The sequence below is a fragment of the Rhizoctonia solani genome, chromosome 8 (assembly GCF_016906535.1).
Source record: "Rhizoctonia solani chromosome 8, complete sequence".
NCBI lineage: Eukaryota > Fungi > Basidiomycota > Agaricomycetes > Cantharellales > Ceratobasidiaceae > Rhizoctonia > Rhizoctonia solani.
In genome coordinates this window covers 932163-947266 of record NC_057377.1, presented here as the reverse complement: position 1 = coordinate 947266, position 15104 = coordinate 932163, and the positions used below count along the sequence as shown (strand labels likewise).

At 47.1% G+C, this 15104-nt stretch overlaps 4 protein-coding genes across 4 annotated transcripts; 1 reads left to right on the top strand and 3 right to left on the bottom strand.

Moving 5' to 3' along the window:
• Positions 1–60: 60 nt before the first annotated feature.
• On the bottom strand, positions 61–1724 carry RhiXN_09736 (uncharacterized protein; the record flags this gene model as incomplete). Its single annotated transcript, XM_043329552.1, has 3 exons — positions 61–955; positions 1005–1173; positions 1223–1724. 3 exons carry the CDS (start codon positions 1722–1724, stop codon positions 61–63), a joined length of 1566 nt encoding a protein of 521 aa, XP_043182386.1.
• Positions 1725–2018: 294 nt separating this feature from the next.
• RhiXN_09735 (Zinc-binding dehydrogenase) lies at positions 2019–3750 on the bottom strand (the record flags this gene model as incomplete). The annotated part of the gene is made up of 9 exons (XM_043329551.1): positions 2019–2027; positions 2078–2270; positions 2318–2496; positions 2553–2674; positions 2729–2795; positions 2852–2900; positions 3277–3346; positions 3403–3488; positions 3590–3750. The coding sequence occupies 9 exons, from the start codon at positions 3748–3750 to the stop codon at positions 2019–2021; spliced, it is 936 nt and encodes a 311-aa protein (XP_043182385.1).
• Positions 3751–8328: 4578 nt separating this feature from the next.
• RhiXN_09734 (Zinc-binding dehydrogenase) lies at positions 8329–10140 on the bottom strand (the record flags this gene model as incomplete). Its single annotated transcript, XM_043329550.1, has 11 exons — positions 8329–8337; positions 8389–8581; positions 8639–8817; positions 8870–8991; positions 9052–9118; positions 9194–9249; positions 9305–9336; positions 9395–9422; positions 9610–9720; positions 9774–9859; positions 9983–10140. 11 exons carry the CDS (start codon positions 10138–10140, stop codon positions 8329–8331), a joined length of 1041 nt encoding a protein of 346 aa, XP_043182384.1.
• A 2112-nt stretch (positions 10141–12252) lies between these two features.
• Positions 12253–15067, top strand: RhiXN_09733 (uncharacterized protein; the record flags this gene model as incomplete). Its single annotated transcript, XM_043329549.1, has 5 exons — positions 12253–12487; positions 12543–13901; positions 13963–14300; positions 14356–14565; positions 14615–15067. The coding sequence occupies 5 exons, from the start codon at positions 12253–12255 to the stop codon at positions 15065–15067; spliced, it is 2595 nt and encodes an 864-aa protein (XP_043182383.1).
• Between the last annotated feature and the right edge of the window lie 37 nt (positions 15068–15104).

Below are 15104 nucleotides of genomic sequence, written 5' to 3'. Positions count from 1 at the left end.
TTGTTGTGCAAGACGGGTATATATATACATTAAAATTGAACCATTAGACTAAACCAATTGTTACCGTCCCGCTAACCACAACAAGGCAAACACCACCCCAATCCATCCAACCCACCCTCTCCAAACCCAAATCGCAACAGTCTCGGCCCACCATTCGCTCGCTCTCGGCCTTCCGAGCAGTTCCAGGACGATTCGCGGGATCGTGACCCACAGAATACGAGCGAAGTTCAGTGGGGAGGGGAAATACTCGGGTTGAGAGTACGTGACGAGCGCGCGGACGAACGCGCGTCTGGCCCGGACGCCCGTAAGCGTTCCGTACGTGTCCCATTCGTCCTTCTTGTCGGTTCTGTGTCGAGAGGGGAGAAGCACAAGCGAAGTGATGAAGAATGGTATGGCGATCAGGATGAAGAGGAAGAACGTGAACACCATCATTCTGGTTGTGTATGGTGTTGGGTGAGGTCTAGGGTCAGATGGGCCCATCAATAAGGTTATCCAAGGAGGGGAGAGTGGGTCCGCGACCGAGAGTGACAAGAAAAACATTAGAGCCAACAAAATTGGTGCGAAAAATGTCAGAGTCGGGGTGACAGTTTGGGAGAATATGGTTCGGATATAGACGGCAAATGGTAGTGCTGTGTTGGGTTGGAAGAACAACAACGGCGTAGGCGGACTGGCGATATGAAGCTTGATCAGTAGTCCGATAAAGCTGCATAGCATCAATGAGCGGAAGGAGCCTTCTGGTGCCGGGGAGGATGGAAGCGAATACAAGAGCGAGATTGCGATGAGAATAAAAGGCCACGATCCAAATTGTGGGTTATCCAGGAATGCAAAGATACAATAGAAGAGAAGGAGATATTCCCGTGTACCCGGAAGGCCTGATTGAGGCGGGTATAATAAGAGGTGTGCGAGGATGACGAGAAACAAAAGACGAAAAGTCACTGTTATTGCATGAGCAACTCTGGTTAGGGTGTTAGTAAGATACTTGGGCGGCTGAGGGCAAGACATACCTTGGTGAGGTACATAGATCGTAATACCTCGCCAGTCGGGCGAACGCCGGATCTCGTTCGGAGGGCCATGGGACCAAACCCCGTTTCCACGTTCTATAAAGAGCTATCTGAAGTGCAGGATCACAGAGGAAATTTTCAGGGACCAATTCATGTGAGAGCATGTCCACAACTAGGATTCGGTGAATGGGCCGCAACACAACAGCAAAGAGCCAACTCACCACGAACAACCTCCCCGTTCGCATCATTTGACAACCCAACCCTATACCACAACAATTCTTCAATATCATCTCCTTCATCTGCTCCGTCCCGTGTCTCGCTCAAGAATCCCCTCCAAATGTTCAGAAGCAAGCTTTCGTAATTCTCCTGTGTCCGTTTCATCCGACTCTGAGCCATCCATTCTTGTCGACTACTGCCGTATCTAACTCTTTCCACACTTGAAACCTCGATAATCAAATGTAGTAGCCATATAATCTGAACTGCAGTTCTGGGAACAATCGACGTCGGCAAGCCAGGTAAATACTCTTCCAATGAATCCATTGTTAGATCCGTCGGAAGGCTCTCGTCGGGACGAGTGGAGAATCTGAATTGCGGAGTACGAGCGGAAGGTTGAGGAAGTGTCCATCGGAGAGATTGGGACCAATGACTTGAAACACTTAGAGACCTTTGACGACGCTCTTGGGATGGACCAGGGAGTAGGTGGGTTCGTTCGTCAGCAGACATCGGTAGCCAACTTTAGGAAGGTTATTCGTGGTATACTTGACTTGAGTTGTAAGTCTGAGCCACTATGCAAATAAAATAAAGGTTGGTCGTAGTTGTCTGTTGGTTGTTCAGGGACACATTCTGGTGCTTGGTTGGCCGGCGCTTGTTAGAGTCTCAAGGCGTCTCAAAGCAGCCAGTGCATGTGACTTCGTCTTTTTATAGTAATTTGATGTAATTAAATTTCGTTTAGCCATGGCGCTCAAGGCGGGATCAATTCATGAGATCAATTAATCACAATCAACTTGTTACACAGAATTATGCCCACTACAATAAAAACGATTAATCGCGGGAATACCACTGGCTTCTATGCTTACCAAATCCAGCACAACGCGGCCAGCTAGCGTTCCAGATTTCAATTCCTCAAATATCTCAGATAGTTTAGCTAGTGGCTCAATGCGACAAACTGTATTCACACGCCCTCGCGCGGCGATGTCCAAAGCCTGATGAGCGATAGCTCGGTTACCGATTACCATTCCCTTGATAGTGATGGAGCGAGAAATGCAAGTTCTATGGCTGATTTTAATATTGTCCATAATGAAGAGCATACAACTTACATCACATCTATATCAATTTTGCACCCAATAGTAGCCCCGAGCGCCAGAAGCCTTCCGCATGGGCGTAGGTAATCCAGCACGCCCTCGTATCCATTGGTTGCGCTGCTTGTTACTAGAACGGCATGCGCGCCTGCTCCATCGGTAATTCGTTTTACTTCATCTGCTACGTTGCCAGACTTCTGTTTATGCACGTTCTTGACCTGGATACCTAAGCAAGAAATTAGGCCCCGCTTACCTTAAAGTCGATGAAGTTTTCAGCTCCCAACTTCAGGCAAAGCTCCTTTTTGTTGTCCCCAGTATCGATCGCAATCACTCGTAGACCAAACGCGTTGATTGCATATTGAACAGCCAGGTGGCCTATCAAGATAGGAGCGTCAAGACCGTATGTTCATTTCAACATTCGCTGCCTACCTAAACCGCCTCCCGCCCCTGTGATTACTACAACGTCCCCCGGCTCCATGTCCGATTGTTTAAGAGCCTGTGACGACGTAAATTAAAGTATATTGTGATAGTGATGGAGCACTTGCCCCATACACGGATGTCCCTGCGCAAAGAATTGGAGCCGCCAAATGTAACGGGAGTGCTATATACCAGGAAAGTTAGTAATTTTATTAGAATAGTATTAATATCCATGCATACACTCGGGGATAGGGATAATGTGGGTCGCATGCCTTTAAGTATGTAAGCAGCCTGTGTTAATTAGTGCATGCATTTATTTTTACCTAACAGCATATTGTTGGAAGGTGCCCTCCACGGTAAACCCAGAACATTTAATGTCCGGACACATTGCTTCGTTGCTTGAGGAGAAACAACAAAGTAAGAACCAAGACATTCAAGATAGTATGTAAGAAACTGCTGTACCCTGTTCCTACCCGTTAGATGTCCGGTTTCAGCTCAGAAAACTATCGAAAGACTTACCTCGTATGCAAGCCTGACAAGACAAACAGGTTCTTGCTGACCAGTTGATTCCAACAGCTTGTCCAATACTTAGCGGTGTTTGAGTTCCCTCTCCGATCGCGACAATAACTCCTAGGAAGATCAACAATCATTTTTATTGTCTATATTAGAACCTAGATCGGCCGTACCTGTACCCTCATGACCGCCAACCAGGGGTTTGATTGGAGGGTCACCCAAAGCACCTTCTGCAATGTGAACGTCTGTGTGACAAACTCTGTATGAAAGTTAACAATCGGTGTTTGTGTTGGGGTCAGTAACGTATCGATCTACGAACTGCTATTGCGAGCACATCCTCGAACGCTAATATCAACTAACCCGGAGTATAACACCTTGACCAACACTTCTCCGGGTTTGAGCTCAGACGCCTGTACAACCGATTTCTCCACGATCTTTACCGAATCGCCCGATTTTTCAATGATAGCAGCTTTTTGTGTTTGTGGTACGGTTAATTCAGTTGTTGGGTGCGTCCGAGTCATTGTGGTAGGAGTACTTCCCAAGTGATAAACTGCGCTGTTTTACCAGCTCTGATCTATAGCAAAGTTGACGTCATAGAATATCTTATGCCCGGTGCACCCAGCCTCAGAGGGGAAGTAGCGCAAATTCAGATTCCGTTCTTGAACATGGCATTGATCCAAGATGTGTCGATTTCTTGAGAACTTAATCAACATGCATACATAGCCCATATATACTTGTTATAGAGAGATAAATAACTCAAGTATGCATAACAAAAAGCTCGTGCTGAGAATTTACCAGCTACTGTTCTCAGTCAAGATGTTCATCTAGCTCAGCTACTTTTTGTGAGGTAGAGCATGAGCATATGGAGCATGGTGACAGGATATTCCGCCGATGGATTCGTGAGCGCTCGACCGACTAGTAAATATAGGAGGTACACTGTGAACGATACGTGTACCACTGGATAACCGCTTATCTCTTGGACCTGTTAGTTGGCGCACCCTTGGCTTCCCAAGCAAGTAAACTACACACATTCATGGCGCCTATCATTGTAACGGATCGATAACATTTCTCTTATTAGTTCTATATTTGTCTTGTCATTGTTACATGCACCGATCGCTACATGGGTTCAAGCCACCCCGTTAAAAGAGCCGAATGCTCATGTACAGTACCCGTTTCCTTTTAAGGATTGGGTACCTGAATATTTCATGTATATTTTCTAGTCTCAACGAATACAAGTGACTTAAGGCTTGTCTACTTACACAACATACCGTTGCACAATAAGTTCTTATATACATCGTATATCACAAGACTAACAATCATTTCCTTCGTGGTCACGATGCCAAAATCATCAGTGCGGCGAGGTCTGCAATCAAGGCCGAACGTTGGTTTCTAGCGAATTATTAATCAGCGTATAATGTATGTAGTCATTGGTCAGTGCCTACTAGCGCTGAGTGAAGGAGTCATAAGCACGCGGTCTTGTTGCAATCCTAACGCGAGTATCCCTCAATCTGAACCTGACGCTATTTTCATCCTGGCAGGCCTTCTTGTAAATAGAGCTCTCAACATAGTCACAGTGAAACTTTATGGAGTAAGCTATTGTAACCTACTGTGTTGTACATTAGTCATACCTTTCATCGTGATAGAGTACATTGTCTACATGTACAAAACATGTTGTTACCATTTGCAAGGAGATCAGTATTGGCTATGAGTTTATTACTGTTGATCTATCAGCGGACAAGCACAAGTTCAAAAGCTTTCCTCGAGCAAAAGCAATCTTTTGGAGCTGTTCCAATCCTGGTGGTTAGTTCGGTACTCTGCGCTTTATCCTTGAGAATTCTGACCGTATATAATCAGGACGAGGATGAAACTCAGTTATAAGAGTCAAGAGCTATCTGTCACTATTTGACGGCCAAGTACGGTAAATATTCTGGCTTACTTCCCGACTCGAGCAATACACAGGCATATGGGCTATTTGATACAAGCTGCAAGTATCGAGTACTCAATATTTGACCCTCCCATTGGCGGTGCTACTCGGTAGCTTTAAATTTCTTTTGCAGGGTATATACATGATAACACTTATGTCCCATCCAATTATTGAGTTCGCGCAGTGCCTTTGGTTTGTCTTCTGATAAGTAACTTGGTCAAAAACACCTCGCGTTGAAGGATAAAATGGTTTCCTATGAAAGGATTCTAGTTAAGCATAACTACCTAGCTGGTGGTGTAAGCTGTGGTTCATAACATTTTGAGCTTGTTGGCACTTACCTCACCCCCAATAGAGTGTTACACTTGCGGACCCATTCCGCCTTCCATGCAGGACAGAAATCGATAAAATCAATAAACCCATTTTGTGATCTAACTCAAACATGAAGCGGTGGTGGAATGACATTAGTTTGCGCGTTTCCTAGAAACCAACTGAGGTGGAACTTGGTTCTGTCCAAAGCTGAAGGATGCTTAGTGGTCCAAAACCACCTGAAATCCTCAGATAGCTTTCTGTAAGGCCTAAAGCTAAGCCAGTACAAGATGGACGATACCAGAGTCTGGATGACGCCATTACTAATAGCCCATTACTCCACTTGGTAATGACTTCACTTGTTGGTAGGTTTAGTTTACTATAGCTTGGCTTTGGTTTCAGTCGTTGCAGGAAGCCATTTACTGACCTGTATAACTAACCCCGGTCAACTTCAATCCTCACTTAACTTCAATAAATCAGGATTGAAAACTTCAGCTACGGGTGCCACTCGAAACTCCGGGGCCTGACTTATATAGCGTCAAAAAATACATTCGTGCACATATGTTGTAACAAACAGCTGATCTGAAGCTTAGTCGGGAATACCAAAAAAGTAGGAATTAGCTCCCTCATCCTTTCAGTTCCACTATGACAACATCTTCAAAACTAGCATGTTTACTTTGTACAATTTACTTACCAAATCAAGGACAACACGTCCTGCAAGTTTTCCTTCTTGCATCTCTTCAAATATTTCCGGAAGTTTAGCGAGTGGCTCTACACGGCATGTCGTCCTAACGCGCCCTCGGGCAACCATATCCAAAGCTTGTCGAGCATCTTCTCTATTCCCAACGTAACTAACCTTTATTGTGATATTTCGGGGTATTGACGCTCTGAAAAAAGTAAAAACAGATGATTGTTGGCTTTACCTGAACGAAAAGGTAAGTAAAAGTATATCTCACATAATATCAACTTCAAGCTTAGCACCTGGGGGGGCGCCAACTGCGACAAGGGTTCCTGCGGGACGTAAGTATCGTAGGGCTCGATTGTAGCCTTCTGCTGATCCACTTGTTACTATAGCAGCATGTACTCCAACCCCATCGGCGGCCCGTATTACATCTTCAACAAGATTGTTGGATTCCTTCGGTTCAAGGTCTTTTAAATATATCGATCCTCGCTCTCAGTGAGATAGTTATCTCACCTTAAAATCAATGAATATTTCAGCCCCTAAGTTTAAACACAGCTCTCTTTTATGGTCTCCGGTATCTATCGCGATTACACGTAGCCCAAACCCATTGATTGCATACTGAATTGCAAGGTGGCCTATTCATCATCATTAGGTACCCAAGTTTTGAGTTCAGGCCACACTTGCCTAGTCCGCCACCGGCACCGGGGATTACCACAATATCACCAGGGAATGTATTGGCTTGTTTGATTGCCTATATGCTATATTAGATGACCAGAACGCTGCTTAGCCTTTGTGGAGACCTTATAAACTGTTACGCCTGCACACAAAATTGGAGCTGCCAGGTGAAGTGGAACCGCTGCAGAACTAGTGAATCAGGAACGATAAAGCGAATATAACCGAGTGTGCGTACAAGCTGGGATGGGTGTAACATGAGCTGCATAGCTAACCAACATGCGTTATGAGGTCAAAGGTACTCGATGACACAACGTCGCGCACCTACCTGACTACATATTGTTGAAATGTCCCATCAACCCCCAAGCCAGTTTTTACTATGTCGGCGCAGACAGGTTCATTCCTTGTGGAATTGTTTGCGTAGTAATAGTTAGCAGTATTGTGAAACATCATAGGCCAGATTGAAACTCACCCTTTTCAGGTATAAATAATTTAGTGCCTCAGCTGTGTGCCTAGAACACATTGGAAAGTATATACTCACCTCGAGTACATGCCTCGCATGAGAGGCAGCTTGAAGCGATCCATTTCACTCCGACCGCCTGGCCAACCTTGACGGCCGACTGTGTTCCTGCGCCGATAGCCACGACAAAACCTGTTTTTTTATGTAACTCTATTAATTAATTTGTTGAATCCAACCCCAGCATGTTGGCCCACCCGCTCCCTCATGCCCCCCTACTAATGGAGTGGGCGGCATAATCGGCCATTCAGCACGCGCTGTGTGGAGGTCTGTATGACAAACCCTGCATTTTAGATTTACCAATAAATAATTTGGTTTGTATGAAACGAGTGGTGCGCGATTCTTGCGCAAGTACTCACCCAGAATATAGGATTTTGACTAAAATTTGCCCGGGTTTAAGTTCGGACTCTTGTGTCACTGGCCGTTCCAAAATTTTCACAGGTTTACCCCATTCTTCAAATACAGCAGCCTTCTGCGATTTTGGCACAGCCAAATCGGTCGATGGATGCCTCGAGCTAAACGCCATATATGCTACCTAGCAGTACAGGTCCCAAGTACCAGTGAGGGGTAAAAGGCCCCCACTATGCACTGCTTTTATTCGATCCACGCTTTATAGGATCTTGGGGATTTGGAGGCCGAGGCGTAAGGTGAATGTCCTTTTTAGCAAGCGGCGGAACGTATATTTCAACTATACGTCACGTACGCCTTCAAAGAGTCACATTTCGCATGCATATGACATGCATGACCATGCTTCCCGATCCAGCTGTATCAATCGTATTTGATCTCACCATGAGGGATAGTAGCGACATGCAATCAAACTTCGGGCTTGTCACCGAGGCGTGCGGTCGTAGAATTACAGGGCTGAGGTTACAGGAAAAAAATACGTGTCTGTATATTTTCAGCCTTTACAGATCGAGGAGTAATTACGGGTGGATTCGAATTTCTCAATCACAACATTAAGTCTTCAAAAAAAACACAATAGCAAACTTAACACCCTTTTACTTCCACTACGGTTTCGGTCAGTGGCGATGTCATTCCCGATAACAAATTAGGCCTACCAAGTCTAGAACGACACGACCAGCGAGCTTTCCTTCCTTCATCTCTTTGAAGACAGCAGGAAGCGCGCCCAAAGGCTCAACGCGATAGGTTGTCTTCACGCGCCCGCGAGCGGCAATGTCGAGGGCTTGGCGAGCATCTTCACGATTTCCGACATAGCTGCCCTTCACGGTGATGCTGCGTACGACGGTCCAGCTGTAGTAAAATTGTATATGTATTAGTTGCATTATGAGCTTTACAGTAACGACTTACAAGACATCGGCCTCGATCTTGGCACCAGGAGGAAGACCGACAGCGACGAGGGTTCCTCCAGGGCGAAGGTATTGAAGTGCTTGATCATAGCCGACAGATGAGGCGCTTGCAACAATGGCTGCGTGAGGTCCTAACCCATCGGCCACTTTCTTGATTTCTTCTATCAAATCTGAAGAGGACTGTGTGCTGTGTTAAAGCGACAGCCAACTATATGGTAATAAAGCGACAAACCTTGAAATCAACGAATGCTTCGGCTCCGAGCTTTTGGCAAAGAGCCTTCTTCTCATCACCCGTATCTAAAGCAATAACTCGCAATCCAAAGCCGTTTATCGCATACTGGATGGCAAGGTGGCCTGTTTCCAGCGGGTGGGGCTCAAGTTCTAGAAATACAAGAAAAAAAAGATAAATCATACCTAATCCTCCGCCTGCACCAGAGATCACAATGATATCACCAGGCTGAGTGCCGGCTTGCTTGATCGCCTACGCGTGAGAATATGTGAGCTCCACATGCAATAAAACAGATCTATGTCATGACCATGATCGATCGATAATCACCTTGAAGACCGTGACACCAGCGCAAAGGATGGGGGCCGCGAGATCGAGAGCGATAGCTAAAGCGCGTCCTATAATCAGCTTCTATTCATATGATTCGGCGATAACGCATACACTCAGGGATGGGCGTAACATGGGCCGCGTAGCTACAGATCCCAAGTAAGTCGATAGACCGGATCAGTGGTAATATGGATAAATGCGCACCTTACGGCATATTGTTGGAACGATCCGTCTACAGTATATCCAGAGCACTGGGCATCGGGACACACCGACTCGTTTCTAAAAGAATGTGAACACAAGCTACTATCAGCCCGGTCCTGGGAAATCAGACGGAAGAGGCATCTTACCCTAATAGAAGAAAAGACATTGTGTCAGGAAATTGTCTCGTACATCATCGATAACCAAATATGGTTGCTTACCTCGAGCACAGGCTTCACATGACAAGCAGCTAGTAGCAAGCCACTTGATGCCAACAGCCTGGCCGACTTTGATAGGCGCAGAAGTTCCTTTTCCAACAGCGACGACAAAGCCTGGGTCACGAACATCAGCGGCCATCTGAAATGAGGCCCAAAGCTCTACGTACCAGCACCCTCGTGTCCACCGACGAGGGGAAGCTTGGATGGCATCGGCCAATCGCCAAGCAGGGCGTGAAGATCAGTGTGGCAGACGCTGAAGAGGAGGGGTTAGAAAACACTGCTGAAAGAGCCGCCGGAACGTAAACAGTCACCGCCGGCATATAAATGTCCCGCCGGCGCTTGATCATGAACGTCCTCGACACCAGGAAAGACATACCCAGAGTACATGACCTTAACTAAGACCTGCCCAGCCTCGAGCTGGTCGGGCTGGACGACTGGAGCCTCCTTGATCTCGACGGGGCCACCTGCATTCTCAAAAATGGCGACTTTTTGAGTCTTGGGGATCGACAAGTCGGTCTTGGGATGGGCAGACATGTTTAGACAACTATAAGACGAAAACTGAGAGATAGAAATGTAGCTCGTTGAGAGCTGTCCTTCAGTGTCTCACGGATCCCAACTTATATATGGGTCCACGCCGCTCCGATGCGCGTCGCGAGACCGTAGAGTGGGTGACTATATCCGTCTCGAAGCACGTCGCTCCCCGCAACGTCTCGCATTTGTCTGATGGAATGTCTCCTGACCTGACCGTTGCAAAAACAGGAGAGAACCGGAAGACTTCGTCCCTCGAGGATAGATCGTTATGTTAGCACATGACTTCACGAGGCATGTCAGCGCCCAGGGGTCAACTACCAAATGGGAGACTACGGAGTCCATCGAGATGATAAATCTAGTCTCTTAATTTAATTCAAGGGTGTCCTCAAATATGAGTTTTGATAGTAGCACATGTGACCCGGGATTGGGCGGGTTTACGAGAATGAGGGTGGCCAGATTAGTATTTTCAGTCGAAGGCCGAAGCCCGGTGGTCGGCGTACCAGGTCCAGCTTGATGAGATAAGAGTTTCGCCACAAAATCTATTATTGTCGGCCAATGAGTAAATCTATAGAAAGCTCGCCATTGGCACCGAGTCAACGGCTCAGCATAAGATTCTTGGATGATAAATTTATTGTAAGACCGAGACCGAAAGACAGTTGGCCCATATGGGGTGTTTTCCTTGGGAGGAACGGCCAGTTCAATTATCAGTTACCATCTACCCGTGCACATATTCGGAGAACCAGACTGTGGGTCGTCTGTGTACTTGATCGAAATTTTTTTTTGACAGGTTGGGATACAATCTTGTGATGGCCAATATTGCACGACCCGTGCAGCTGCAGCTCCACTACAGGATACTCAGATTGTCATTCGGAAAAAATCAAGGTGCCGACCCCGTACAAAGCATATCTTCGTTACTGTCTAGTATATCAAGCGAACCCCGCTGCGACTTGTTTCCAGAATAGCATGAGCGCACCATGTATGGCGACGATAATGCGACACGGTATCTGCCTAATATAAACCACACCTAATTATCCATGGCAGTTTCATACCCTCCCCATTGGGATATATAGGAGGCCCATTCCGCATTCGGAGCGGGTGTTATTTCATGTGTACCCATGTGCTGTAGCGCCTAACCGAATGTGACACTCACTGTACTTGGGTTATTACATGCGGAAGTGTCTCGGAACTTTATCGAGCATTGTGAATAATCATTGAAGGTGATTCGTATACGTAATGAGTGTTTAACATATAAAGTCGCTGGCAGTCTGTAGTATTACATAATAATATACCCTTCGCTTACGTTTCTCTCCGGCCGGACCTGATACCAGGGGAATCCTAGCTTACCTTCTGTTACTGATAGGAACACAAGTGCGCGGGCTACGTTAAATTCGCTAAATGCGGTATATTTGGCATGGGTTCGTCTCAATCGGTCATATATTTGACCAGGGCTTTGATATATAAACTTGGCACCCTCGGACAAGCTACTGCGCATCTGGAGAAGGTCAGCAAAATACCTGAATTTGAATCTTGGTGCCCGAGACGAACTTGACGTTGGATCGATTTTTTGACGTGCCGATGACCCTGGTGTATAAATTTACTTGCAATTCTACTACCCTTATCGAAATGCTGGCCTGTTGGAGTAGGTTAGAACGACATTGCTTCTGCATACAAAAGTGCTGGGATAACAATCAAGATGTAGAGAGCTGAAACCTATTGAATTCTGGCTGCAGGATGCCTTCAGCCTTGGATTGTAAGTGACGGATGATCCACGATCCATGGTCGCTGGGCGACACGACTGGAAAGGGCTCTGTCAGCGAGCTGTCATACATAGTATGAATACCGCTTCGAACAAATAAATCGCGCAGAGTATGACGTAGCCGGGAGTTGATAAAAAAGGACAAATTAAGTACAGAACAAATAGTAAACCCTGCTCACGTGGTGATCAGCGAAGGATTTGAGCGTTTAGCTAACAGCCCCTAACACGCACCTTCCAGGTCCTTTGCCCGGCATTTGCTGGCGCGTTTCCCCCGACCGCTCCACACCTCCCACCAACACTGCCCCACGTTCATTGTTTTCTGGCCTTTTACTCTTATTTGCTTGTATCAACTTATTCTCATGAACATGGGTGACTTGCTGATACAGGCGTCGACCCCTCGTACACCACCTTGCCGTCCACTGCGTCACAGGGTCGAATCATTTCCCACAGACGACATCCACGGTGACTCTGGACTCGACGAGGATGAGGAACTCTCAGAGTCGTCGCCTGGGATGCCTACTTCCATTAGTATAGGTGCATTCCCCGTATTCTTAATACAAGACTCGCCCACACAGCCTGGTCTCAGCAAGGCTGGTGAGTACTCTTTTTCTCATTCAGTCGGTGCCAGCTCAATGATTGTAAATGCTAGCACCGCGTTTTCCAGAGAGCCCCAAATCAGCCTATGGATTTCAACCAGGTCTAAATCGGTATAACCTTCCAGGATGTGACGAAATACTTTACCGGATAGACGAAGCTCCTTCAGATGCCGAAGTGTTCTCCGAACACGGCTGCGAAACCGGCGATCAATTGCAACTAACTCCTGGTCCGCCCCCTATTCGTATGGTGCATACAGCGGATGACGAATGGGAGCAGTCCCTAGCCACTGGAGGTCTGTCTCGCAGACCCAGCATAACAAAACAGCCAGTGGATTTCGGTCGTCTTCTATACGATGAAGACGAAACACTTGTCGGTCATTGCGAAATCTCTGACGAGAAGTTGCGTCCAGCGGCCCTGAGATATAGTTCATCAACTTCGACATCCTTGGCATCGCCATTATCAGACACATTCTCTCCTGGGTCAACTTCTTGTTCTGTTTCCACTGCATCTTCATCACGACTCTCTCCGGGTGCACCACCCGGCTGCTATGCAGACTTTTTGGAGCCAGAGACCGATGACTTTCCGACTGAAGTGGGCGGACCAGTTTCTCTTGATCTTGAAGTCAGCTCTACATATGCTCAAACCGTTGTGTCGGGTGGCTCACCCGCCGTTTTGGAACTGAGGCCGATGCGTAGCCAACCGAACATGAAGAACAACACCCTGGCTAACGAATCTAGTCTTTTCGCTGAAAGTCATTATATGCATTCCTGCTTTACACTTACCGCAACCGACCCCGGGTGTGATCCGCCAAATGTTGTTTCACCTGCCGAAGCCGAACATCCGAGCACGGGAACTGACACCTTTTCCCGTCCGTCAACGCCACCAGCCGAAACTCAATCGCCAATATCACCAAGCCCGTATGGTCGACTGGGCTTGTTCCAGCACCCTCACTTCCGACTTTCACAATTGGCTCAGGTTCAGCAGTTTAATTCTGATCTATATTTGCCTAGTACACCAAGATCTGTTTCTTCACCGAACACATTCGTTTCTGTACCTCCTGTGGTTGGCCATCGCCGCGCGTTTTCGGGAACCAGAGAGCTTCTAAAAGCCGCCCGCACAGAGACATCCATTGTAGGACGGTTGCGCTCATGTTCCACTAACTCGACAGACCCAAGAGTTGCAAGCGCCGAACTAAACCTAAAGCCGAGCTTGAATGACCTTAGTGTGCAATCAACGAGGTTGCGCTCTAATTCTGCTTCAAGTACTCTTCCGCATGCTCCCTCTACCTCCGGATTTAGGACACTGAATTCGTCCAAATCAAAAGACTCGGTTCGGCCCAAGTTTGACAATTTACCGGGGTATGCAACGTTTTTGAAGGACATTACTCTAGAATTATGGATCGACCAGGCAAGTGCCATATATTCGATCGAATGCATTCTTTTAATCATATACACAGGAGGGATTTCGTGCAGTTCGGCCTCAATTCGAGTTACACCGTTACACGCCTGGCCCAATTACCCCTGCCCGATCGAGGATCCGGTCGAAAAATCGGAATAGCGTAGCCATAACGTCGCCGTCGCGTAGAAAATCTGCGATACCTTCTCCTATCATGATCCCTCCTACTCCACCCCGCCCAGATCAGTGCTCCTCCGCTGGCTCAACTACGAGCCCGGCTACCTCGAGATTTGGTCCTCTAAGCCCATCCACAGGACAAGACGTCGAAACCCCAGTCGAACCGCACTTTCTCGAGAATTGGGGAGTAGCTGAGTTTACAATGAAGAAGCGACAGGGGTGGAGTTTTCACTACGGGGTAAGTGCTAGTTGGGCTCAGACACACGATGTCAACCATTGACCGGTTGGAATAGATGACCGAAAGCGACCCCATGCTACGTCGGCTAACCCTAAACGGTATCGAGGACCGGGACTACCTTTCTCGAGAAGCATCTTTGAGCGTCAAATCCAATGGTGTATACACCGTCAAGGGAAGCGAAGACCGAGGCCGATTTGAATGGAAACTGGAATATCTTGTCGAAGATCGACGAGGCCCGTCTGGAGCCGTCATACCGAGAGAAAAGGTAAATCTTTGCACAAGAAAATCAACTGGCCGCTGATTTCGGATCGCAGACTTTAACGCCACTCTCATTTACGTGCGCGCCTGAACTTTTAATTCCTGAGCAAGGAAAAAAGGTCAAGTTATTGCATGTAATGAGGAAGAGCATGATTCCGAAGATTCAGTCTTCGAAGATGGAGCCGCCGGTACTCCCTACTACCCCGAGGAGCCAGGCTTCAAGCGATAAACCTATACCTATACCTATTCATGTTGGCACCGGTCCCACGGGGAAGGCCCTGGGGACTATAGCCAAAATTGTTCGTCCGTCGTCTTCCAAGTCACGGTCGAGGCCTACCTCCCCTAAGGAGAGTTATGCACATGCGTACAGTCCTTCTCCTACTCGTACCAGCCGTCATGCCCTGGATTTTACCGAACATCCCGATTCTTTTGGGCCTCGGAAAGCTGTATCTTACTCGAACGCTCGCCCTGACTTGCGAGAAATTTTGGATACCCAATTCCGTAACTAAATAGATTCAATGGACCGACTTTCCTTAATCTTTTTTT